The sequence below is a fragment of the Mandrillus leucophaeus genome, unplaced genomic scaffold, assembly GCF_000951045.1.
Source record: "Mandrillus leucophaeus isolate KB7577 unplaced genomic scaffold, Mleu.le_1.0 Scaffold1374, whole genome shotgun sequence".
In the NCBI taxonomy this organism is placed as follows: domain Eukaryota; kingdom Metazoa; phylum Chordata; class Mammalia; order Primates; family Cercopithecidae; genus Mandrillus; species Mandrillus leucophaeus.
The window spans coordinates 274,971-302,016 of record NW_012101337.1 but is presented as its reverse complement, the minus strand read 5'-3'; the positions used below and the strand labels follow the sequence as shown (position 1 = coordinate 302,016).

Sequence of the window (27,046 nt, the reverse complement as noted above, 5' to 3'; positions counted from 1 at the left end):
GTTTAAACATATTAGCCACATCAACTTTTAACTTATAAACGTGTCAACTAAACTACACAAAAGATTACTTCCTGTGACTGCATGAAGGAACTGGGCAGGCAATCCCACCATTACAAGAGAGACAAAATGAACCTACCCCCTGAAGGAAGGGTTCCTACTTTGAGGTCATGAAGCCCAGGGTAGCCAGTTGCATTCCATCAGGCTTGGGGGTAGGTTGAAAGTGGAACAGAGGGACAGAGAGACAAAGGAGACCTAGGGGAATAACTAAGAGCTGTTGCTATCAAAAGCGAGCCCAGGTGGCATGCTCTGTGCTGTGGCCCTAAGAAACCAACTCAAGGAATGACCTTGGTCTCCATTTTCCTGAGTTACTGGAACTCTGCTACATGACAGGACTGAGGAGTTTGGGCGGTGGGTGGGAGAGGAGCAGTAGGTGAGGTGGTGGGCAGGTTGAGCTGCTGAGCCTGCTATTGGAGAACCTCCTAGCAGCCTGAGTGGCAGACTGTTGCGTGAGCCCCAGGCTAGAGGACAAGACAGTGCTCTCTAGGGGTTTAAGGGTTTGGGGCAGGGACTGGTGGTTCCAAGAATAAAGGGATAATAGATCCCTTCTTTTCACAACCCATCAACTGAAGTCAGGCTGGAAGCCTAAACTTTGCTTAACTGCCTAGAAGATAGGGTAATACCACCACCACAAAAATTGTGAGAAGAAGACGGAAAATTATGTTGTGCTACATTTCTTATTAATTACCTTGTACTTTACAATGGCTCACAGTTTTAGGTTTGTATACTTGTAATGTAGTATTTTCTCTCTACATTTGTTTCACATTTTTTCTTACTTAATATAATATAAATAATTTGGTTAATAGATTTAACCTGCACATTTTAGCCACATTAATATATATAAGAATCTGTTAATGGTATAAATAATTCTTTAAATAAAATAAATCTGATATGTTACACAATACTGATAAAAAAATTACCATTGCTAATAATTTTGTAAGCCACCTTAACTTCTGGGTTAAGTAATACTGATGAATGGATATGAAACTTGCTTTGATGATTCATATTTATTTTTGCCACTACAAAAAAAAAAAAAGAATTATAATCAACCTTACCTCTGATAATGGTTGCAAAGTGGGGCTTTTGCCTCCATGTATGGAAATAGAAAGTTTTACCTTGTCAGATATCATTTGCAAAAATCCCCTCAATTCTGAGCACCAGCGATGGTGCAGTCAGTATAAGCTATCTGCTTCAACAGGTGGCTATCAAACGTTAACTACAGAAATGGCTGAGTAAAATATTCCATCTAAGATTTTTTTTTTATAAAACCTATTCTATTTTAAAACTTAGGTAAAAAAAATATGCAACAAATGGTTGCAGTTTCTGAATTCTTAATTTAGACCTGTGAGCCCTCTTCCCTTTAGAAATCTGCAAGGTTGCAATTTCCTAGACACCCGAAATTGAGTCCAGTGCTTCCAGGCAAGGTTCATTCCAAACACACAATATAAATGGACACTCAGTGGTGTGCAGTGTATGTCATAATTCAGATATTACATCATCATGCCTTTTCTCTGCTGTTAAATACAAAAACAGCATCTTTTACATTATCATAGAAAAGCATTTAGGTTGTATTTTTATTTATCACTTTACACTGGTAGTCTCTGGTAGGTGTACTCCATAGAAACCAAAGAATTTTGTACACTATTTCTTTGTACAATAAAAGATAAAGTGTGCATTAGGTACGCTTGTACATGACAATATTGTACAATATTTACATTTCTGATATCACCATGAAATTCTGTATTTTCTATATACAACATTGAAAATTCTTCAGAAACATTTGGACTATTTCTTATAATCACAATTTAGTATTATAGAAAAAGAGTTTCTCAGTAATCTCTTGACCATTTATCACTCTCATCACACAGATATTTTGATTGGTTTTTCCAGCATTCATTATCCTTCCTGATCAAAAAACTTCTGTATCACTGTTTCTTTTAGCACCCTGTGGTGGTGGTAGCTATCTGCCATAGTCTAAATATTGATATAACAGTGGCTATATCAATACCTATATACAGATACATCTGTGCATGTTCCTTTATTAAACACTGCGCATTAGTGGAGTAGTCTCTGTTATCTGGAGATCTTCCTCCTCTTGGGTTTGGGGGGTCTCATTTGTCTGTCACCCTGTGGGATTTGGTGTACCTGGAAATAAAAAGGTAGGAAAAAAACAACAACAACAGAGGATGAAATCACAAACACCATACAATTTCTGACAAAGAAACAGGGTAGGGAGTAGACTCTGGCTTTCACTTTCAATTACTGATATCCTGAGGCACTTCAAATGTTTACCAAGACCCCAGATGTCAGTGTGCCCACAGTCACTACAGAGAATGCAGAATGCTAGAAACTCATAAGCAGTGCAACACTCTGGGGGTGCCAATAGACAGTGGAAAACAAAGGATGAACTGGACAAAATCAAGTATGGGAAATGCAATGTGCAGTTGTTACCCCATTGTCCATTTAAAACAAAAATAAAGCCTTCCCTGTCAGAGACCCTAGATCACCAATTTCACTACAGCCTGGAAGAGTGAATAATTATACAACAAACATGCCCCTTTTTTTTTCCCTTTGTTACCCTACTTATTTTACAATGACTAGGAAGGGTCACAAATTACAAGAACATGCACACATAGCTCAGCCTAAGGATGTTTGTTCATGAGAAGAATCAAAATGGAAAACAGAATACCACTATCATCTGTTGGCAGATCTGAAATTGTGTAGTCTGGGAGGAGCAGTTAATACAATTCACCTTTCTTTATGTACTAATGCAGGAACTAGCAACATTTAGTGCTGTTCATCAGATTGAGCAGCGGCTGAGCAGCATTAGATAGCAGATATAATTTGGAGGAGGGAGTGATCAAATTGTCTCATAGCTATCGGTGGGAAGGAGCAAGGTCCAAGACCCAGGAGAGGAGGGATGAACCCAAGGCAGTGGTGTAGCAAATGCTTTATCAGCATTTGGACACAAGTCCATTGTAGCATTTTGCCAGTTTCTGTGGTGTAAAACTTTTATCCTGGCCAACCTTATGTCACAGGACTTAGGTTTAGGAAGAGATGAGTACAATTGACTCTCAAGATCCACTACAAGTTGGCTCAATTACATGCTTAAAAATAATGTTTAGACAACAGCAAAGGGCAATGCTATCCAGACTCAAATGCAGAATGCTTTTTAAAAAAATAATATTTTCAAATTTTAAATAATATTTATGGGTTTTTCAATCTGCCTATTCCTCCTAATCTTTTCCATACACATTTTTAAAAGCCACTAGTCTGTAGTAAAGAGCCAAAACTTTTTACAACTGAGGAAAGAAACTTTTTATAACTGAGACTGCAAACTAGTAATCTGTGGACCAAATGTGGCCTGAAATGGTATTTTGTTTAGCCATATGGCACTTTAATATTTTTTAAAACAGTTGTCAACACATAAAAATGAGAAATTTTACCTCTAGACTTCTAGTTTTGTATGAAAAATGGAAAGATCTTGCAACATGAACACAATTTCCCAGATGTCTAAGATCTGCTGGAGCATGGACGGAATGCCTTCTGGAGACAGCACATGCCTCCTAGGTTGCCCCGGCCCTTACTACTCTCAACTACCTGATTTCCACCAGGGCCAAATGTCCTGAGGCAGAGTCTAGAGAGACGATGGCCAAACTCATTTTCTCTTTTTCCTGGGCAGGCACATTCTATGCTCTATTTCCTATTCTACTTAAGAAGATCATGTGATTAGGTCAGGTCAGTGGAAAGTCAATAGAATGACTGGTCTGGCTCTTAAACCTATGCTGGCAGTATTCTTAGCATGCTCTTTTCTTTTACCTTCAAGGCAAAATGCAAAGGATATAATGAAGCACTCTGAGGTCCTAAGAGAGGTGGTCACTAGATAAAGAAAGAATCTGTGCGCTGGTGTGGAGCAACCCCTTCCTCAACCAGCACCAGACTCAGGTGGGTAATGGCTTTTACTGTGCTGAGCCTCTAGATTGGTAGCCTACCCTAACCCATGGATCTTCACTGGCATTTCTTATCCATTCCAACTGCTGTTTTCTCATACCTGGCCCACTTTACTTACTGATACTATTTGACTGGCCCTAGAAAACATTTGAGTTTATAGTCCCCAATCTAGATCTTTCCTATAATTTTATCAGGAAATTTAATGTCTCAGGGCTTCAATTCACCCATCTGCGAAATGATGGGTTGGTTGGATTACAAAATCTCTAAAACCCATACTAATCCCATCATTCAATTGCCATTGGATGGTTTGTTGGGATTCAGATAACCTTGTAACATAAGGTCAAATAAAATAAATTATTTTTCATGCAAAATAGTCTAGACAATTCACATTTTTAACAGATTACCAAAATTATATTTTAAGTATTTACATCAGTCAATGTGTGAACTGGAGGATAACGATTAAACTTCTCACACTCAATGCTATTACATGCACAGTTCAATAAAAATGGGATATGAGAGGTCTATATACTCTTGATCTTGACCCCCACTGTCTTTTGGTTCAAAGGACAGAACAAAATTTGCATTACTAAATATATAGGCAACAGTAATGGCCACGGCCATTCACAGAGTCAAGTGCAGAAAGCTGTGGTTTGAACATCAATATTTTGCTGCTCATATTTTAAAAGAATGTTATGTGGCAAAACAAAAGTTACTTATCTCAGGAAGAAAGACATAGTTAATGCAGTAGGTTTTTTTTTTTTTCCCTTAAATGACTTTGAATCTTTTCTGATATTTGTCTTCTTTTTCTAGGCTAGTAATTTAGTATTGCTACGTGAGTTGTTTGACAATATTCAAGAGACTTTACCAAAAAGTGTAACATAATTTATTTTCTAAGAAACACAGTATAATGGAAAAATAAATTAACTTACAGTCCCAGACATTTTGTCCAGTTCACTCATGGCCTCATGAATAGCAGCTTCTAAATGGTTATTTAGCTTTCCACTTCTGGAATTAATGAAAACAACACACCAGATTAAAAAATTAAAGAAACAAAACTCAATTTAATTTCCTAATCAGAAAACAAAAGTACCAATTCCACGAGAGAAAGCCAATTTATACTCGCGTTTGGAAAAATTCAGATGACAAAACATCACTCTGGGATTCTTACCACTGAATGCTAATGATTAAAGTCACAGAACTACTGAAAAGAAAAGTTGAACAGATTGTCGGGCGGGGAGATGGACTTCTTCCTCTTCCACATGCTTCTTCCACAATCTGGTGATTTGGGAAGAAAGTTGGGCCACGGGGTCCCTCTCCCAGAGACACTGCTCATGCTCCCTGGCTCCGGCCGGCCCTGCGTTGCTTCTCGTTTCTTTCTCAAGCAGCCTGGCTGTGTGACCAGAGGAAGGGCGGAGGTGCTGAACTGCAGGCTCTGGCCACTAGGGAGCTCCCTCTGCCCTCTCTGGAGCGTTCTGGCTCTGGAGTTGAGCTAGTGAAGGCTGAAATCCCGGGGCCCGTTCCAGGGTGGGAAACAGCTTAACTCTAACGCACCTGAGGCTCCCAGCCTACCCCCCCAGCGCATTTTCCCAAAGGCCAAAATGATGTAAATATTTGAACAGATAAAGAATGACAGCCTCAGGGTGCCTATCACTTCTCTGACCTTTTTTCTCCACTTAGCATTCCATTACACGTTTGGCCTGAATAACACACACGGTGCATCTACCATTTTTGAAGCTTACATCTATGAAGCTGTTGAACTAAAATCGGGTAAATCCGTGCTACCCACCCCTGTGGTTATGTACACTTTGCCCATCCTGACTGTTAACTTGTTTTTCCTCTACGCAAATAAATAATTACCTATTTTTTCCAAATACTAAGGTGATTTTTTTCATTTATCCTGTCATGACAATTACTAGAAAAGCTGCTGGAGGTAACGTTTTCGTAACAGGCGGTTAGCATGGGTTTCCATGAGTTAAGTCCTATCTCAGCATCTACCATGGAGACTGGAAATCTGCAGTCGTGGGAGAATTTGATTTACTGTCGTATTTAGTTTGGTTAGCAGAGTGTTTCGAAACATTTTTCAACTTTAGTTCAGTTTACCATAGCTTTCACTAGGTTTTATCCTCACACACCAGGACTGGACAATGTATACACTGAGTTTCTGTCTACACTTTGAGAACTCCGAGTTTTCCACCCCTGAGTACCATAGTGCTAGACATGTCATAGATGCTCTATGTATTTGCTAAACAAAAATGGTTGTCAAAGGTGGCCCAGATGGTCCTATGTTTCAAAAAAAAATATATGTACTTAGGTCAGTTTAACTGAAAGGAAAAATTAGTATATTGGTTTTAACCAAATTATAAGGGTAATATGGCATCAACCACTTCCCCTCTACCTTTCGCTGCCCTGTAAGCTAGTCTTTAGCTTTTATATTTTTGTCATTTTTTTTTAGAAATTTAAAAATGCAGAGGAGTACACAGGATAAAATAAACCTAACATATTCCCCTCCTGGAACGAAATGTTAATAAATTACCTATTTCCTTTAAGTCTTTTATATTAAAAAAATAAAGCTGGAGTCCCCAGTTGTTATCCATCCTGGTCCCATTTTCCCTCACCTTCTCCCCTCAACTTTTAGTCAGCTTTTGTACTTTAGTATTGTTTTATACGTGTTTTTAAAAATATACACACACAAAAGGTGTCAGATACACATACTTGACTTTTTTTCTCCTTATAACTGTTTTACATACCATCTAGTTTGTATAATCTATTCATTCCTTCTAACTGCTATGTAAGAAGTTTTTTTATTATGCATGTACTGTCTTCCATTTACCTACCCATTCCAGTTTCAAGGGGCCCTGGTCATCTCATGGAGTCAGTCTCAGTTGTTTTCCTAATGAAGTGTCTGCCAAGCAAGCTCCTGGGAGCACTCTGTAAGGCCACCTGGGGTTTGCTGAGGCTGCTTGGCAAGGGTTCTGACAGTATTATCATTGCCATGTTGCCTGACAATATCACACTGTGTGTAATGTGTTAAATAAATTCATCCTTACTATTTCTTTTGTATGAACATAAGTTTGATGTATTAACATAAGTTTTAAAAGACATTTATTTATTATAAATTTTGATTAGAATATCTTAGGAGTTTAAAATTGACTATATAAAGTTCTAAATATTTAAAATGAAGTTACAATGTTTTAACGAAAAACCTCCAGAGAACCTTGGTTCTCTCACCTTTAATCTTAGTAAAAGAAATACCTGTTATTTATTTTAAAATGTCTACATGCCAAGTATTGTATTAAGACTCTATATACATTATCTCATTTAATCCTTACAACAATTTGATGGAATAGGTATTATGACAACTGTATGTGATACTTCATGACTTTTTAAGGAGAATTGGTGAAATCAATTCTAATTTTGTAATGAAGAAAATGGATATTTGACTATAGTTTTCAAAAGTAATAGTCATAGGTAAAAAACTTTTACCTAACCATGAAAAATTGCAATAACAATTACCATTCAAACACAAAAACGATTCAACATTACTTGTTGAAAAAAAGTTTCAGGAGTTTTGTCATCTCATTCTTCAAGATATTTAAAATATTTGTAAACACTTTGCATTAATTCAAGTTAAACTAGTATAATGTTTCACCTTTAACACAACTTAGTTGTTAATAGAGGGAGAAATGACTACTTTTGGAAGAGAAAATAAATACAGAGATGTGGGGCATGAAATTATTTGTATACCTCATGAGATTCGAGAGATAAAGAAAGACTCTCCCAGATGTCAAATCTGCAGACCAGCTACTGGTCAGGTCAGGGAATAATGAATTTAAAAGAGGAAGAAAAAGCTCTATGAATTCAAGAAATGAACAATTAGTCAAAATTCAGTCTTTCAGTCCAGAGGGCCTCCCTGTGGAGTTTCTTCTACTATTTTCTATTCCCCGCTGACATTTAATAATAAACATTTTTACTAATGGACACTCTAAAACCTACTTGATTAAGTAACAGATGTTCATATAATCACATTTCTAATTATTAATGGAGATAATTGTCACTTCTCAACTTCATTGGCTATAGTGTCATATATTATCTTTAAATTCACTAATTTTTAAAAAAAGCCAGGTACACATCTATGAATAGTACAAGAAATAGAAGGGAAATGAGAAATTGCAAGTTGTTCTTCACTGTCAGTTTAGAGTTTAAGTGACTCACTTCATCTAGTACGTAACAAATATGGGTGAGACATAAAAGTCAAGAACCCTGCACTCTGAAACCGAATGCCTGGGGAATGTATGAAGATCTAAGAAAATTTAACATGGTAAGTATCATTCCTTGGTTTTAAAGTGAAAGTGATTTATTTAATCACTTTACTGTTTTCCAGATTCACAAAAAATCAGGTTTCCCAAGAAATGTATACATACCTATAGACAGAAGATTTGCTCCTTGCTTAAATGAAAACCATAACATATGTAAAAGCTGTGGAATTTTTCTTTAATAAGCTATTTCTGCTTTTAAGTACAAAATTGTCCTAAGTAATGTGTTAAATAAATATGTTGCTATTAGGATATAATTAGAACATACATTTAAAGATATTTATTTGTTGTATAGTTTGAGGACACTGAAGATTAAAACGACTAAACATCTAATATCATGGTAGAATGTTTCAACTGGCAAAAATAACAGATAATTTTCTTTCTTTCACCTGTATCTTCATAAGAAAAATAGCTATTTACTAAATGACATGTGCCAAGTACTGTGCTGAGGCTCTCTCTATATTATCTATGTTACAGCAATTCTAAAGTAGGATTATGTCCATTTTAGAAATGAAAAATTTAGGCTCAGGGAGATTACGAACATACGGCTATGAAGTGGTAGAAACAGGACTTGAGTCCAGGTAAAAAACCAACCTCTTAATTATCTTGTTCCAAATGACACCTTCCTTTTTCAGCCTTTTCCTCTTTTCTTCTTCCCCTCAGTCTACAAAAGCAGTCAAATCTTTGTCATTTAAAAAATTCTTTCTTTGTTATTTTTCAGAAAATTTTCACATTATGGGTAGAAAGAAGAGTAAATAATCTACATCTCCTCTCCCTATTTCCTTATTCTTATTTAATCTTCAACCCATAGCCACTTTGTGTGTATACGCATCACTCTACTGGAAACTGTTCTCACTTAAGTTTACCAATGACCTTCAAATTGTCCAATCTGATGGAGATTTTTCAGTTTTTGTCTTACTGGACCTCTGTTGATCACTTTATCAGTCTTTGACTTCTGGGACTCTATCTACTTTCCCTGATTCTCCTCCTTCTCACTGACCATTCTTCCCATCTTCTTCATTCTAATGCATGTTCAATCCTTAGCCTACTATTCTTCAAATTGGTCAAAGTATCTTTGTGTGACTTCAGTCATTTGTACACTGTCAAATACCATTTCTCCCCAGTTTCAGGCATGTATGTCCAGCCTATCCTACAGGCACCCCAAACTGTACTCAACAGCTTCCCGCTGTAACCTCCACTTCAGTCAGTGTTTCTACAACCTACCAAGTCACCCAAGCTGAAAACCTGAGAGCTGTCCTTGATTTTGTTCCCTTTCCTTTACATTCTGATCAATCACCCCATGTTCTTTCTATTTTGCCTCCTAAGTATTTCTTGACCACATTCCTTCTCTTCCATCCTCATCCCCAACTCCGCCAGCTCCTGGTTTGGGTCCTCGCTCTCCCTTGTATTCTGCCATGGCTCCTGAACAATCTCTTCATCTTCAATATTGTTGCCTTAAAATTTGTCCTCCTACACCGCCATACCTAAGGTGAAAAATGTAACCACCTGCCCCCTTTAGGCACTTCCAAAACCGTTAAACCTTCGATTTGCCCTTACTAGGCCCTTTTTGATCTGGTTCCTGCTTATACCTCTTATAACTTCCCATTCGATACTTTATAGTCCTCAAAATCCAACTGCTGCTCTCATCTACACGCTATCCCACCCCACCTTGGTCTCTGTTTCCTTTGTGTGGCTGATGCCTATGTAGTATTTAAGGCTTGGCCCACATATCATCCCCTCTAGGAACCCTTCCTTTACCTGCCCTTTCCCTATGACCCCAAAATATAGTATGTATATATTGCTGTTGTTGCAATTTTGACATTTGAATTATTTGTTTCTGCATCTGTCTCTTTCACTAAACAGTGAGCTTTAGGGACTGTAGCACTGTTCCTGGCACAGATTTTTTGCTAAATTTGTCTCCTTAAATTGGGAATAAATGCATAAATTAAAAAATGATTTGTTTCAACATATAATTTATCAGTTGTAGGACTTTCAACTAATTATTTAAACTATTTCAGTCTGAGTGTCCGCATCTGCAAATGGACTCAGTAATTTTGGCCCATCTTGTGACTGGGAGAATAAAATGATGAATTTACAATTACATGTGCAAAATGTAAAGCATTCTACTAGGCATCGAAAAGGAAAGTCTGTCCGCTTAGACAATAGTATGGTAAATAAAGTTCTTTTTATAAGTGTTAGTTTTGTATTTTCTACTTTTACTTCTCCAATTTGTACTTTAAGTTTATGGTTATCATGAGGAGAATTCCTTTAGATAGATCTCACATTAATTTACTACAAATAGGAAACTGGCTTTGAAGAAAAAATTTTAAAATTGTAGTTTGTTACTCATTACCTTTCAGAAATTGCTTAATAGCAAATACATGGGGAAAATTCAGCTTATTTCAAGGCAGTGTATTTGAATATTTGGAGGAGTTATTTTATTCCTGTTATTAACTTTATTTTGTACATAATCCAAGTAACTGGCATGTTTCACTGTAGGAAACATTTTTAGGGCTCTTTTATACCAAAAATTAGGTACCATTGAATAGTTTACAGCAACTGGCCCACCGCAAATTTGTGATGTAGGTAATTTGCAATTTTCCTCCTTTCATCCAGACCTTGTATTAATTTTAGTGGCCTTATCTTGTTGCTAAGCTCTGCATAGCAAGTGTGCTTCAGTAAGAGTAGGAGGGACCCTGATCCCTGTTTTCCTTACCGGGTCTAGAGGGATGTTATCTGGCAATTAACTTGGCCTTTCACACAACCAGTACCAATGTGCTACCTTTTAAAGGAGTCCAGGACATAGAGACATAGGAGTTTGCCCCTTGCAGCTGTCATCTTTTCGGATACCTTTTATTGAGGTGAAGAGTCTTCCTAAGATTTGTTGACTTCTAAAATTATGCCTCTGGCCAGAATTATGGGAAACACCATAAAGTGAAAGAGAATGCTTTCTAATAGATATTACTGATATCATTAGATAAGCCTTCTATGCAAGATACACTATGAATCATTCTGATCTCCACTTTGTAAGTCTTGATGTACAAACAGAAGTTAAAATGGTATTTTTAGGAAGATGATAATACATAAACACATTAAGCCTATGTGTCAATATTTGGGGGAAATGTGAGGATCATTTTGCAAATGAATAAAAATTAATTAATATGTAATTCTTGGGTGCTTGATAATGTGGAAATTAGTATAGCAACAGAACAGGTATATCAATTACACATTTTTAAATAGCTTTCTATGTACATATAGAGAAGCACATTTGTAGTTCTCTACCTTAATATGAAATAATAGTTATGATACATAAACATACATTGTATCACAGTAAAAACTGTGTTTCGAATATTATCTGCTTGTCTGTACTACATTTATTCAGAAAATAAATATTTAGAAAAACTTTAATAATACTGGCCTGAAATTCAACTTCTTGTTGTAATTCCAAAGCAAACTTACTTTCAAGTCCACACCCCTGATGCAACAACAAAAAAAATCTTTATTTCGCATCACTTTGACTAGTAGTTAATCTGCCAAAATTATTTACGTGTACAACGAGGGATATTTACTCCCCAAATTATTTGAATTGCAAATGGAATGATTCACTACACTTCCAGAGCCTATTTAATTCCTATATGTTGAGAATATGAATTATATTTTATTTTCCACTAAATGAGAGGAATGAAGATGCAGGAAATGAAGAAAGAACTGATGAAGAGGCAAATATTACACAGAGTGTAAACATAAATTGTTAAGAGGATATTTTCTGTAATCACTAATTTGGCTTGTCTATAACGGTCCTCTTTGGTGGTAACAAACTTTACTTAGGCAGGCCACAACATGGACAGAATCAGTGAGATTTCGTTGTCCCTTTGATGGATAAACAGTAAATTATATCCTTGAAAAACAAAGTAAAATTTAAAAAAAGTGCTTACTTTCTGTTCCTTTTCCGGACACGGCTGTAGGCTTCCAAACCTTCCGTTAGTGTCTTCAACTTCTCGGGCTCCACCTGAGTGAAGGTATGAAGACCAAACCACATTACCCAGACCTGTAATTGTTAAACATGGTGTTTACTTTCCTGCCGTACGAGCAGGTGCTGCACTGGTGGGGAGGGGAGCCTTAACCTTCACTGCCTTGTCAAATCTTCTGTTCTCACTCAATCATTAGAGGTTGATTCTGTGGCTCCAGGCTGCAACATCAGTGGAACTGAAAAGCTGTTTGGCTTTAAAATTGTCAACATTTTGAAAATAATATTTTGGGAATAAAATCTGGAATTTAAACAACCTTCAACTCACAAAATCATAAAAATCAGAGATCCTGGTTCACTTTCTTAGCAACTGCAAATCTGTAGTATCAGACTACTGTGATATAAGTATCAGGGGAAGACAAGAGTGGTAGTTAGTGAAGTGAGTGGGCTGTGGAGCCAACAGATCAAAGTTTGAATCCTACTTTTCACTTCCTTGTAGGAGTAAAACACATTTTCTGAGCCTCAGTCTCCGCCTCTGTAAAATGAGGACAATAATACCTACCTTCCTGCTAGAACTGCTGTGAAAATTAAAATATGACAAGTCTTATTGAACACTTATCTTAGCATTCAGCAATGATCATGACCTAGTACACATTTGGCAGAGTACAGAGGCCATCAAACATGAGAAAAGGGTGTTGCTATGCCTTGTGGGTGTGTCCTTTGTCCTATCTTGCTTTCTGACTGCCAGTCTGTGTGTAGTCAGCTATGTCAACAGAGGTCAGCCACCAAGGGTGGTGGGGGGATATGTGTGTGTGTGGAGCGTGCAACCTTTGCTACACACCCCTGAGAATCTCTATCATGGTTCTTGAAGCCACCTCCCCACAATAAAAACAACTAATAATTAGGAAAACTTGTATGTGACTTGGGAATAAAAACACTTTTAGAAAAACATGGCTATTTTTATTCTGTAAACACACACACACAATCTAAGTAAAAATAGTGTTGCTTGCTGTGTAAGCATAGTTTCAAGGCAAGTAACTCAGCTCTTTAATTGGGGTGAAAGCCAGCCACTTTACCCTCATTTCTCCTCCAACCCCAAATCCACTGTTATATAAAAATACAGAGTTAAACAAAATGCCTCATGGGTAAGAAAATAAACATTAATAAGCAATGAAATGATTATTAACTTTTGCCTTTGTATCCTCAAGATTGACTCATGAATGTCCTTTAGAAATAACTTCTCTATGACCCCTTCAAATCTAGAACACAGTTATGATTAACGAGAGGATTTCATTATTAAGTCTGAAAACAAGCATTTCTAATATTCAATGAGAAAAGCAGTCAAATAACGGAAATGTTTTCCTTTTCATGTTTTTGTATTTTGCCCGCACAAATGTCTTATACACAAGTTCATACATACCCAACTCACTGTGTGGCAGCACAAGAGACAACTTTGTTCCAATAACACTTCACGTAAAGAAAAGTGTCCTATTGGGTTACTGGCACCACTGGAAAAGCTAAAGTAAGCTAAATGTATCCATGTGTTGTTTAAAAAAAAAAAAGGTGCCTGGATGCACTTTCACATTTCATGTTAGAAATGAGCCTCCATCCTGTATTCACTCACATGAAGGGGATATGAAAAATGCTTTGCATATTTCAGTTTTGTAATCAATAAATGATTCCACTTATATTTAAATAAGCTTCTTGGCAGCAGGAAAGGAGTTGTGCTATATAACAAACTTCTATTAGACTTAAACTGGTGTAGCGAGGGATCTCAGAAGGGGTTAATCTGGTCACAGAATCAGATTCACAATGAAACAAAGCAAGACACAGCAATTAAAACTTACCCCATTGGTCTTAATTTAAAAAACAAAGTTAGGTCAGAGTATTTTTTTAAGTCTTCAATTTTTATTTTTAATTAATTATGGAATAAGGGACAGTAAAAACATTTCTTGTGCATTTATTATGTAAAAGGCACTGTTTTATCATTTAATATGATACTACTGCAAACTAGTATTACTTTTATATTATTACAGATGGGACTTGGTGCATTTAAATAACATGGCCAGAATTGAAACTCAGGTCTGACTCCAACGTGCTCAACTTCTCTCCACCATACCAACTCCAACATACATTGAAATATAGTCATTTTATATATATATATAGCATTTATATATATAAAATTACACACACATATATAAAATACACACACACACAGGCACACTAAAAAATTTAGGTCAAACTATTTAAAATTAGATTTCTACAAAATTTAGATGACAACTTGCCCAAATTTATACTCAATTTTTTTATGCTTGAATAATTTTCCAGGGATATTTTTTCTGAACTAATACTCTACCATGGTTTCTTCATTTAAATCTGCCTCTAAGCCTCTAACATACTCTTATAATGAACTATATTATTTATAAAGGATTAAATGACCTTGAAATGACCTTGAAAAAGAAAGCAAAGATAGTCTTTCTGAAATTAAATATAAGTAAGCTATATACAGCTGTGCATTTCTGCTATAACAAGATCATACATATTCAGAAGAAAGTTTAGTTTGTTTCAGGATTTCAGCATTTTGCTGTGTTGTGAAATATATATGAAGAGTGTATGTTTTTTCTGGGGAAATACTCATACATTTGAAAAATATTCAAGAAATTTTAAAGATACCCTCCCAAAATGGTATCAGAGAACAACAAAATAAATTCAGCTTCTAGTTAAATAGAAATCATGTTTAATGAACACTCCCTTATAAATTACTTAGCTAACTTGTAAATTTAAAAAATACGAGGAAATCAAATACATAAATGTAACATTAAAAAGGTTAAACACACACAAATATTTTTATAAAACTTACACTAAAGGAACAAGTAATTTAAGATAATACTTTTATCTATAATTAAAATCTTGTATTCTTGTACAATCACAAGCCAGGAGTTTCACAAATTATTTAACTCTATCTTAGTGAGAATTTAGGAGAGGAGGGCTTTATCTTTTTTATCTTTACTCATCATCTACCCACACAGTTTCATGCTGATAGCAATGATGCTAATAGTACTGGCTATCGTGGTGTAACTCCTTACTCATGTCATTTAAGAATCATAAAGTTACCTGGAATTTATATGTATTCACAGTTAACTTATTAATATATAAATATACACATACGTTAAATGTTAGTTTTTTTTTTTTTTGAACATGGTCTCGCTCTGTTGGCCAGGCTGGAATGCAGTGGCGTGATCTTGGCTCATTGCAGCCTCGACCTCCTGGGCTTCAAGTAGTCTTCCCACCTCAGTCTCCTGAGTAGCTGGGACCACAGGTATGTGCCACAATGCCCAGCTAATTTTTTAAAATTTTTTTATAGAAACAGGGGTCTCATTATGTTGCCCAAGCTGATCTCAAACTCCTGGGCTCAAGTGATCTGCTTGCCTTGGCCTCCAAAAGTGCTAGGATTAAAGGCATGAGCCACCATGCCCTACCAATACTTTTTGACTATTAAAAACTCTTCTTTCATTCAAATTGTTTAGATACAATAATTCTTCAACATAAATAGTTTTACAGTTTGTTCAGTGTAGATAGAAACATATTCATAAAGCCAGACATTACTATGTGGTGGATGATTAAGAGTTTTTCTGAACAAGGCTAAATCTCTGGTTGCTTATTTGCTTATTTTGTTCAGAAGGCCCATATTACACATTTGGTAATTTAAGTTTTTGATTTGGTGTCAGCACAGTGGGACCTCATGTATCTCAGAAGAAACTTAAAGTCTGACAAAAGAAGACATAAACCCTTCAGAGAGGTACACCAACCCTTGAAACAGAGGTATAGTACATATTTGAAGAACCTGGATCTGGCTGGGCAAGGTGGCTCATGCCTGTAATCCCAGCACTTTGGGAGGCCGAGGTGGGCGGATCATGAGGTCAGGAGTTCAAGACCAGCCTGGCCAACATGGTGAAACCCCATCTTTACTAAAAATACAAAAAATAGCTGGGCGTGGTGGCAGGCATCTGTAATCGCAGCTACTCAGGAGGCCGAGGCAGGAGAATTGTTTGAACCCAGAAGGCGGAGGTTGCAGTGAGCCGAGATCACACCATTGCACTTCAGCCTGGGCGACAGGGTGAGACTCCATCTCAGAAACAAAACAAAAAACAAACAAAAACGAAGAACCTGGGTCAATGATCCTAGATCACTTTTAAATACAGCTGGTTAACTGGAGATTACACTAAATTTTTCTGCAGGCTTTAATCTTGATAACACCCCTCTTTGTGAATTCTTTGGTGCTCCTTATTGCTGAAGCAGAGCTGTTGTGCAAACATCAAAGAATAATGGAGCACTAGCCACATCATTGATCTCATAACAGAGTTGACCTCGAGCTCCCCTTTTCATTCTTTACTTCCCCATTCCATTTCTTTAAAGTCCTGTTGCTGGGGAATGGCATAATGTAAGGAGTGCTAAATTTAGATTAGAAGACCAGGGTTGGGACCTGGCTTTACCCGTGATTTGTATTCTTTGGGATGCCACTTCTCTGAGCTTCAGTTCTCCCATCTGTAAAATGGGGATAATTCTGCACATCTTTATGGGTTATTGAAAGGATCTAAAATGACCACAAACATGAAGGTGCTTTATGAACACCAAAGCAGTCCAAAGTGCCACTGGTGGTATGTGAAATTATTTTAGGTACAACATGGACAAACCTTTAAATATTCTTTTTTTGTTTTTTTTTTTTTTAGAGACAAGGTCTCCACTCTGTCACCCAGACTGGAGTGCAGTGGTGTGATCACAGCTCATTGTAGCCTTGAATTCCAGAACTCAAGTGATCCTCCCACCTCAGTCTTCCAAGTAGCTAAAATTTTAGGGGTGCACCACCATGCCTGGCATGCTCATTGCAGCCTTGACCTCACGGGCTCAAGTGATCACCTTACCTTAGCCTCCCATGTAGCTGGGACCACACGTGTACAGCATCATGCCTGCTAATTTTTAACAATTTTTTGTAGAGATGGGGTTTCATTATGTTGCCCAGGCTAGTCTTGAACTCCTGGCCTCAAGTGATCCTCTGATCTCGGACTCCCAAAGCACTAGGATTATAGGTGTGAGCCACTGTGCCCAGCCTCCTTTGCACATTTTTAATAGTTATATTATTCATATAAGTTTACATTAGAAAAATACAAGTAACATTATGATTTTACACATACAATATCCTAGGATAAAACTAAAGTTGTTTAAATTTAAAAAGTGGCTTGAATAGTGCCTAGTACATATGTGCCTAATAAATATTTCTTGAATGAATCAATTAAGTGATAAATTTAAAGAAAAAATTTAAGTAAATAATAATATATGTAATATGCAACTTTAGCTGAAGTCTGGGAAATATAGCTCTGAAGTAGAAAGCAAATATGAGACATTTATTAAGTTCATTATCAAACATTTATTAAACAGTAAATATTAAAAATAATATATATTTTTAAAAATAACATCTTCAAACTGAAAAAATTCCTGCTAACTTAAGTGCAATATTTCAATATTTTTAAAAGACTGGGAATTAATATTATATGATAAATAATTTAGGGTAAAAAGTTGATTCACCTGTGACAGAAAGGATGAACCTAATTGTTTTCCAACAATAGTACAAAGTTCTCATGGCAGAGTACTAATCATTCCTTTAAATGAATCCCAACTTTTTCCAATGAACTAACCAAATTCTCTTTATCACAATTTAGTCAGTGGCATTATCTGAGGCCTTTTTCGGTGCTTCCTTTCTTCTTCACTTTGCATAGCAGTGTTTCTAAGCACTAGGGAACTACATTACAGGATGGGGGTAAATCCATTCTAAATGTGACAATAATTTGCATATCAATCCACAACACATAGATAGAATTAAATGTTTCAGATAAGTTTGTAATTTCTAAGGAAACAATGCTTGAAAGTTCATGTAACAGAAGCAAGTAGTTGCCTCAGACCTGAGATTCTATTTCCTGCTTCCTATCTGAAATTGTATGAACAAGCTCATGTAGTCTGCGTTGGGCTCAGTTACCTATGTGAATGAAGACAGGCCTCCTAGTCCTCTTTAATCTGGCTCAGGAAAAAAGTTCACAATATTTCACAATTCACTATAGTAAAGTTTACAGTTGTTTTACTCAGCTTAGTCTTTTTCTTGATAGTCACATTTTTGGTCTTTGCTAGTTCTTCATTTTTATTATCTTTCAAATTCTGATCAGGAATTGACTTTGTTGGCCTGGATTTTATCTTTCTTATTACTTTTGAAAAACTATTTTGCTCCCTTTCAAGGAGATTCTGGTGCTGACAGGGCATTGATTGCCTCTGTCACACTACCAGCCAAAATGCAACCCAAGTATTGTGGATGCGGTGGTACAGAGAAAAGGATTCACTTCCAACAGCAGTTAAGAAAATAGATAAGGCAAAGTGAATACACTAAGAACATTCTCAACAGAGAATTATAGTACCAAAGAATACAAACAGCTAACACTGATAAACACACAAAGAATGTTCTTCAAAGTAAAATGTCTGAACATCACAGGAGGGCGCACCTCCCAAAGTTAGTTCTCCGGGCTCAACTTCTTAAGTTACCCACCCCCAGAATGCGAGGTAAGTTGTATCTGGTTATGCTCCATGCTGTCAAAACACGTGTGCGTGTGATGCTGAACTGACATACAGAAAATGTATTGCCCCCCAATAAATTTGGTTATGAGTTTTAATAAAGATGAATTTTGTCGGTTTTGAATGACTATTCAGAGAGCTGTTTTTATCTCTACTTGCCAGAAATAACTGTGTGGAAGAAAGTCAAAGAGCAGTTTTGAAGAGGGAACACCCTACCCACTTATGCTTTGAAAATAATGTCTTCATTTAACCAGGTAGTGTAGAACAGAGACGTAGACTTTTTTCGGTAATCAGGTGTTTCTGCAACTGTCCAACAACAGTCATTGAAAAGAAACATTTTGGTACCAGTCTAGTAATAAATTATTTCTTAAATTTGGCTTGGGTCAGAATATACATCAAATGTAAGAGCAATGACATATGAAGACCAAAGGGAGGATGTTCAAAAAGTAAAAATGATCTATGCAGAAAAAAATAAAAATTTTAGTTTTTGATTATTACTGCTTGAGAGGCAACCCTTTTAAGCTAGTTAACATAAAATCAAAGATGACAGATGACAATTGTAAAATATATTTTAGAAAACAAGAGCATTTTCTTTATATTTAAATAGTTAATGAAATAGGTACATAAAGATAACCATTTCCTCCGTAGTTGCATAGGCTTAAAAATGTTTGCATATTAAGGCATAGAGGTGTAATGTCAGAGGTAGCCATTTTCTTCCCAAGAATTCCCTAACATTATGCCAAGATCTGGAAGTTGAATCTGTCTGGCTCTGGCTATGTACTGGAGCACAACCCTGAGGTCTTATTCCTGGTCACTGAGCCACGAACAATAAAGGGTTGATGGTTCAGAGAGAAACTTGCACCAGTTATTTAGAACAAGTATAACTATCTCCCAGAATGTACTTCTGTTTTTTTTTTTTTTTTTTTTTTTTTTTTTTTTTTTCCCAAACATGGAAGTCTATCTCTCACTCTGCAAGCTCCGCCTCCCGGGTTCACGCCATTCTCCTGCCTCAGCCTCCCGAGCAGCTGGGACTACAGGTGTTGCCACCACGCCTGGCTAATTTTTTGTATTTTTAGCAGAGACGGGGTTTCACCGTGTTAGCCAGTATAGTCTCGATATCCTGACCTCGTGATCCGCCCGCTTCGGCCTCCCAAAGTGCTGGGATTACAGGCGTGAGCCACCGTGCCTGGCCCAGAATGTACTTCATTACAAATGGTTAACCAAGGGAAAAAACATATTAGGAAGGATATAGTACTTCTTGAGTGGTAAAATACAAGGCACATAATGTCCTCCAATGCTGTCACATAGCTTCAATCTTAGGAAAGTAATACATACAAGCAATTCATCCCAACTTTTCATAGGCTGTTAAAAATCTCCACTAATTAATATTGTTTTACGTGTGAAAGAGAGTTATGTGGGAAGGTAGAGGAAGAAAGCCTGAGTTGATTTTTTTTTTTAGAAACATTGAGGAAAGAAGAACTTTGAAGTTCACTCAACAAACTGAGTGCTTTAAAACGCTTCCAAGTAGAACTCCTGCTTGAAATTAACAGCTAACACTAACTTATAATCAGATATGCTGATTTGTATATGTGCTGTAAACATACTTATGAACTATTTCATTCATTGAATATAATCCTTATAATCCTTTACTCTCAACTTGGTTAATAAATCCTTTATACATGGACAATGCAGAGGTAAACAATAACTAAGGTCAAATTACCACAATTCCGTAACGGTGGAACCTAAATTAATAAGACTATCTACCATAAAGGGCAGAGAATAGGAGGTTAATGTTTACTGAACCTCTTTGATGTGCCAGATAATAATCTACAGTATTTCATTGAAATCTTAAGGCATCTATTTGAATCGAAATTAATGTTCTCACTTGAAAGAGGTGAGTAGCCTGCAGCTTCTAGGAGATTAATATACCTACTACGACCACTTAGGTAACTAGCAGAGCTAAGATTAGGCTCACATCAGAGTGCCCAAAACCCATGCCTCTTTATGCTACACCCTGCTTTTTCTCTAGTTCTCTGCAGACTGTGTTTATACAGTATTCGATGTCTAGAAACCATACCTTTTAGGAAATCATCTCAGAAACTACAGAACATGTCTAATGCATATCAGTAATCTGCTACATTTACTATCCCTTCAAAGACCAAAAAGGCCTTTCTAAGATCATAAGCTGACCTAGTCAGTTACTATTATGACTAACGGTATCTGCTACAATATTAATGTATTGACAATGGGAGGTCTCAGCCCTTGGCAATTATCAGTGCTTTGATCACACAGCATTGACTTCCTTAGACCAGAGACCATTCATGCAACCTAAAAATAGGAAAGGCACCCAGCTTGTTTTGAAATAGTAATCTTCTATCCTGTCAATTAATTATCTTTATTTTCTATTTCGCCTGCTTCCATAAAGAATTTGGAGTGGTTTGCTGAGAATAAAGCCTGTAACTGAAAATAATAAATGGTATGTTGTGGGGTGGAGTCAGGGGTAATAAATCTATTCTAAAACTTGAGTTAACATAGATTTTTATCTGGTGGGATCCGACAGAATCTTGGATTCTTTGGTGGACATAGAAATAGTATGAAAGCTGAGAAGCTAAGAAAGTTTAAAATGATAATGTAGGAAAATAGTTTGGCAAATTTTTTCTTCTTAGACACTACAAAGATAAACATTATGGAAAATGATCCCACATTCCACATTAGCAAGGCGGAATTAGAAAGGTTTTACTATAATAAACAAAGTCGGAGCTAGTCTCTGCCTTTCTGCTTTAGACTTTATAAAAATGTCAGGCATTGCCATAGTGTATAGAAGGTAACCTAAGGCAATGCTTACCTTTTTAGAAGCAGAAGTCCAGTTATTAATGTACAAGGCATTATCCAACATTCTTGGGCATTAAGGAGTTCTACATAAATAAAATTACATCCAAACTGGTTCACCTGAATGAGTACAAATTTTAAGAAGTGTTCTACTAGATATCTCTCTGAAATACATCATGTTTTGTCTTATACAGGTATTGAACATAGTTTTACTTTTTCTTCATGAACTAGGGTCATCAATATATCAGACACTTGGCTTGAAGTCGGACCTGTGTTTGAGATTTTACCTTTTCTGGTGTTGTAAAATGAGAACTTTGACTCACGGAGCATCACTAAGTAAGGTATTGGGAAGTCTTGTTTTGTGAACTATAGAGGAAAAAAGAATGTTTGTGAAGTAGTACTTAGTTTACTTATGTGCAAAAGTGTGGTAGGTCCTGAAAAGACCAGAGGTTTTTAAAAATGCTGAGTCCTTAGAGCTTCTGAGGCTGTTATACCTTGCTTTTTAAATGATAGATAAATGTTTCATGTATTATCATTCATATTTTATTGCATGTTTTCAGTTTTTCACCTCTAAATGTGTGCTTTAAATTAAATTCTCTGAATTACTAAAAATATTTTTAGTGTATAGTATATCTTGATATAAAGGTTTTTACTTGAGAATCCAAAATGACAAGGTCAGCCAGCGAGAGGAAGAATATGTGAATTTACAGCAACAGTTTTATGTTTCCTATTACAATTCATCTATTGCTAAAATTAAGGAAGAAGAATCTGAATTTTAAAAATATTATTTTATAGTGGAATGAATACTACATACTACTTTGCTTATTTAAGTGAAGAAAAATAAGTGTTTCTTGGACTCTTCGATTTTTTTTTAAAGTACATCTCCCCTAACATCAGTGAATACCTCAGTCTCAGGAGTTTTCGAGCAGAGATTAATCAGAAGATCTAGACCATTGTTTAATGTGAAATGTGTTAAAAGTACATGCCTTTACTCTCCTAAGGGCATAAAAAGATATTTAGACAAGGCATTTAGGACAGGAAGAATGTTTCCAGGGAAGGGAGGCCATAATCTTTTTTTTCAGTTAAGCTTTTGGTAAAATGGCACATAAAAAAGACTTAGTTCGTTTGCACAGACATTGTAAAACAGTTCAATGTCTACATCTTGTATTTGTAGCAGTTCCATTTATATCATAAAAGCCCACTTTTTCTGTTTCGAATTATTTCTTGAATAAACTGTCAAAAATATTTAGGTTTTTCAACCTAAAGAATGTTTGTCTGATCTCTGAGAGTATAGAGAATAAAATATTTTGTGAATAGGGGTATGGAATTCATTTCCTTATCAAATGTACAAACATTATGCCCAGAGTGTATCCTGACAAGTATATATTAGGCATTACGAGCAAGGTTTTAGGACCTCCTAGTCATTTGGAGAAAGACAATCCTTTTATTGTGCTGGCAAAAATGCTTTTGGTTTCCTGTCATTAAACCTAAGTGCCAGTGAAAGTTTGAGCACAGTTGAAATTGCTTTATAGAATATACTCTTTACGAGAATAACATATACCTGTAAGAGTCATGTTTATTACCTAGGAAGATGAAAAATTATACATTTCTTCATCATCTGGGGGAATGTGCATAATGATCTCCTCCTGGTCAGATATAAATTGTTCTATCTACTTTAAACACTCTGCATATTTCTTGCCTAGTGAGCCAATTCCACCATTTTTGTAAGGGCCGGGAAAAAAAAAAAAAAGCCCAGAAGACCCCTACTAATTTCTTTTAAATTGAACGGTAGTTTCATGGAGAAGTTTTCATTTAATTTATATGATCTAATTGTGTTAAGTAGAACCAGACTATGGGGTTAAACATTTCCATATGTTTTAAAGGCCCAGAACTTTTCCTGAAAGGTATTCAGGAAATTCTGATTTCAGACTTTACCTGCTGCTTCCAGAAACAGCTGCATCTCCACCCAGACTGTACCCCCTTCCCAGTTCTGTGTGCCACATGTAAGCACATGCAGGAGATGTCGTCCCCTGGCGCATATGTTGCCTGGGAGGGCCTTACCCCTGCCACACTCCTGGACCTCCAAAGGCTACCAGATTTTTTTCCCCAGTCATTGACACTTGCCTTCCTCCTCAGTGTTTGAAATGAAGAACTAGGTAACTGTAGAGAGGGAAGGCAGAGTGGACCAAATTCTGGAAATCTGGTTCCTGGCTTACAGCCACCCTGAGCCCTAGTGTGATCTATAAATGCTTTACAACTCACCCCTTGTTGATATGACATTTTGTTGACTATAACCATCCCCTCTTCATTTTATGCTCCAGAAGCTTGTGAGACCTCAATGAGTCATGAAGAATCCTAATTTCAAATCCAAAGAATCCAAAGTGATGATAACAAAAACCAATAATTGATATCTGAACAAAGGTTAGTATTTGACAATGGATAAAGATTGGTATACCTTCCCTTCCTCTGGGCTTTGTTGACATGAATTGTGAACGTCGTCTTCTCTTACTAATTTTCCAGGCCAGGAAGTCAGTCCTTTGATTTGGCCCCAGACCAAGTCGCCAACATTGAACGTCCTTGGTCTATAATGTATCAATTCATTTGAAGAGGGGGAGTCTGGATTCCTTAGGTCATCTTCACTACTAATGCTTTTAGCATCTGAAGGGCTAGGCACACACCCATTAATGCTTTTGGCATTAAAGTCTCCATTGTAATGGATGTAGTCTTTGACCAGAGAATTTTCCAAACTATTTGAGGAACTTGGAGACTGCTCCTCTAGGACCAGGTCTTGCTTTGCAGTGCTTAGCAGCTCTCCAAATCCCCGACTCTGTCGAGGTCTATTCCCATTAATGTGTGCACATCTTTCCACAGTGTTCTCTAGTCTCTCCTTAAAACTCATCATAGTTCTTTTGTAGTTATTATACCTGAAATTTTCCTCTAGAATTTTATCCCCTGGACAGTTTCTTGGTGGTAACAGTATTGGGTGCTGTTCCCCAGGCAGAAATGGCAGTGTAGAGACATTATTGGACCTTTCATGACAAGCACTACTGTGGATATGGCCTGGATGATCTAAAAATTCCTCGTACTTCCACCTGTTTCGCTCCCCTCTGGGGCTTTGCTCCCCGTCCCACTGTTTTTTGGATGTGTGGCAACTTGCTGACTTGAAATATTCAAACCCATCTCCTTCGTTCGCATTTTTCCCATGGTCTAGATTCTTGGGCAGCCGAACCCCTCTTGAATTCCTCAGCCTACCGTCATGATCAACACCTCCCATGTTCCGTCCATGAATGACCGCACTGACAGCACTGGAGAGATTTAATGGGTCACCAATTGAAGCAGTGAAGGCACTCATGGCACTCAGAGCTGGAATGGGGCTGATCTGAGTTGTACTGTTGACTGCAGTGGTGATGACAACCTGCATTCCCTTGCTGGCTGCATCGACAACTGCTTTGTAAATGGCATCTACGGAAGCATCACCTGGGCCACCCACAACGAGGCCATCCTTCACCTGTTGACCAAGAGATGGGTCAATCCTCGGTTGCAACTCACAAGGTGTATCTTGAAAAGGTGGAAGTGTAGTGTTTGGATTCTCAGGAAGTGCTGTGAGCCCAGGCTGAGTGCTTATTCTTTTGTTTAGGAGAGCTGCATCTTCCTGCATTCTCACCTTGAAGAAATAGACAGGAAGCAGTGAGAGAAAGGGAAATAATTTTAAAGGCCTCAAAGAGAAAGACTACAACTTTAAGATTTACCAAAAGACAAACAAATATAACAAGGAAGGAAATATAAAGAACAAGACTCAAAAAATGAAGTAAAAAGTCACTTTGTATAGGAAAGCTTATGTCTTGATTATATTTGCAGGCTGCTTCTTTGGTTAAAATCATTCAACAGATTTTTTAAAATCATCATTGCGAAACCTTCTCTAGAAAAATTAAACTTGACGTGGTTGGACAGAAAACATACTCAGGTTGGGATGATTCCATTTATCCGGTGTCATTACAGGTCTTTGCAATTTAGGATTCAAAAAAAAGTCAAGTCATAGGTAATCAAATTAGCAAAGGAAAAATATTTTGAAAGTGATTTCTAACTCACTGATGTTTCCACTTAACTAAGTGAAATACAATATAAAATTAAAAAATATATAAACTCTTTTCTTAACAATAACATGACACTAGTTTTCAGATGGGGTAGTAATACCTGCTCCTCAACCTTTTCAGGCCATATCCCCATGCTGTCAGTAGTGACAATGGCTATCTGCAGAAGTGATTCTCAATTGCGAAGTGGTGAAGGGACAGCATACTTACCAGGGGAGCATATCAGAATTCTGGTATAGGAAGGATGAGGGCAGTTTGAAAAAGTGCCCAAGGTTATTCTAATTTTACCCCCACCCCCATGCCATCTAAGAATTACTGCTCTAGATTCTTGATACTTTGGAGTTTCAGATTTTTTTCCACAATGATCTCTCCCTTTCTTTACATCCTTCCCTACTAATCCAGAACCTAGGATCTGTCAGCACATCAGCCTCTCTCTTGCTATTATCACCCTGTCTACACCTACCAGGCAAAATCCCAATCTTGGATCAATTCAACTGCCTGCCTTATCTACATCTACAGTGAGGATGCTGAGTATTTGTCTATAGGAATTTGTAGCTTCCAACTTCAGTTGAGGGCTTATTGCTGCCCATCAATCCTAGAACTTCTAGTTAGTTGTCACTCATTTTCCACAACTATTCAAATCTTCACCAACTTCTTCACCATCTCCCAGACTATTCTTAGTAGATGACCTTACGTAATAGAGAAAATAAAGCCCATCAGGCAAGAATTCTCACAATTTCTTATACTCTGATACTCCCTGCCCCGGCAGCAGACTTCTCTGCAACTATACCTATCCTAAATTCTGTCCTGCTTCCCATAAGAGGGTTCCCTTCTGCTCTCTGAGGGTGTGCCCTCCACTTACGTTCTGAATCCCAAGCCCCCTTCTAAAGGATCCTGTCTTATTTATTATCCCTTCTTTTTTTTTTTTTTTTTTTTGAGACAGAGTCTCGCTCTGTTGCCCAGGCTGGAGTGCGGTGGTGTGATCTCGGCACTGCAAGCTCCACCTCCCGGGTTCACGCCATTCTCCTGCCTCAGCCTCCAAGTAGCTGTGACTACAGGTGCGCACCACCATGCCTGACTAATTTTTTGCATTTTTCGTAGAGACGGGGTTTCACCATGTTAGCCAGGATGGTCTCAATCTCCTGACCTTGTGATCCGCCCGTCTCAGCCTCCCAAAGTGCTGGGATTACAGGCGTGAGCCACCGCGCCCGGCATCCCTTCCC

General features: G+C 37.1%; 1 protein-coding gene across 1 annotated transcript in view; it reads right to left on the bottom strand.

Annotated features, from left to right (window-relative positions):
• Nucleotides 1-1,594: 1,594 nt before the first annotated feature.
• The window catches only part of MBD5 (methyl-CpG binding domain protein 5), a 281,410-nt gene continuing 255,958 nt past the window's right edge, over nucleotides 1,595-27,046 (bottom strand). Inside the window, exons 10-13 of the mRNA XM_011973434.1 lie at nucleotides 24,188-25,396; nucleotides 12,257-12,330; nucleotides 4,938-5,013; nucleotides 1,595-2,202 (exon numbers count right to left, since the gene is read on the bottom strand). Of these exons, the coding sequence (XP_011828824.1) occupies nucleotides 2,131-2,202; nucleotides 4,938-5,013; nucleotides 12,257-12,330; nucleotides 24,188-25,396 (1,431 nt within the window). The 3' untranslated portion in view covers nucleotides 1,595-2,130. The remainder of the gene's footprint in view (nucleotides 2,203-4,937; nucleotides 5,014-12,256; nucleotides 12,331-24,187; nucleotides 25,397-27,046) is intronic.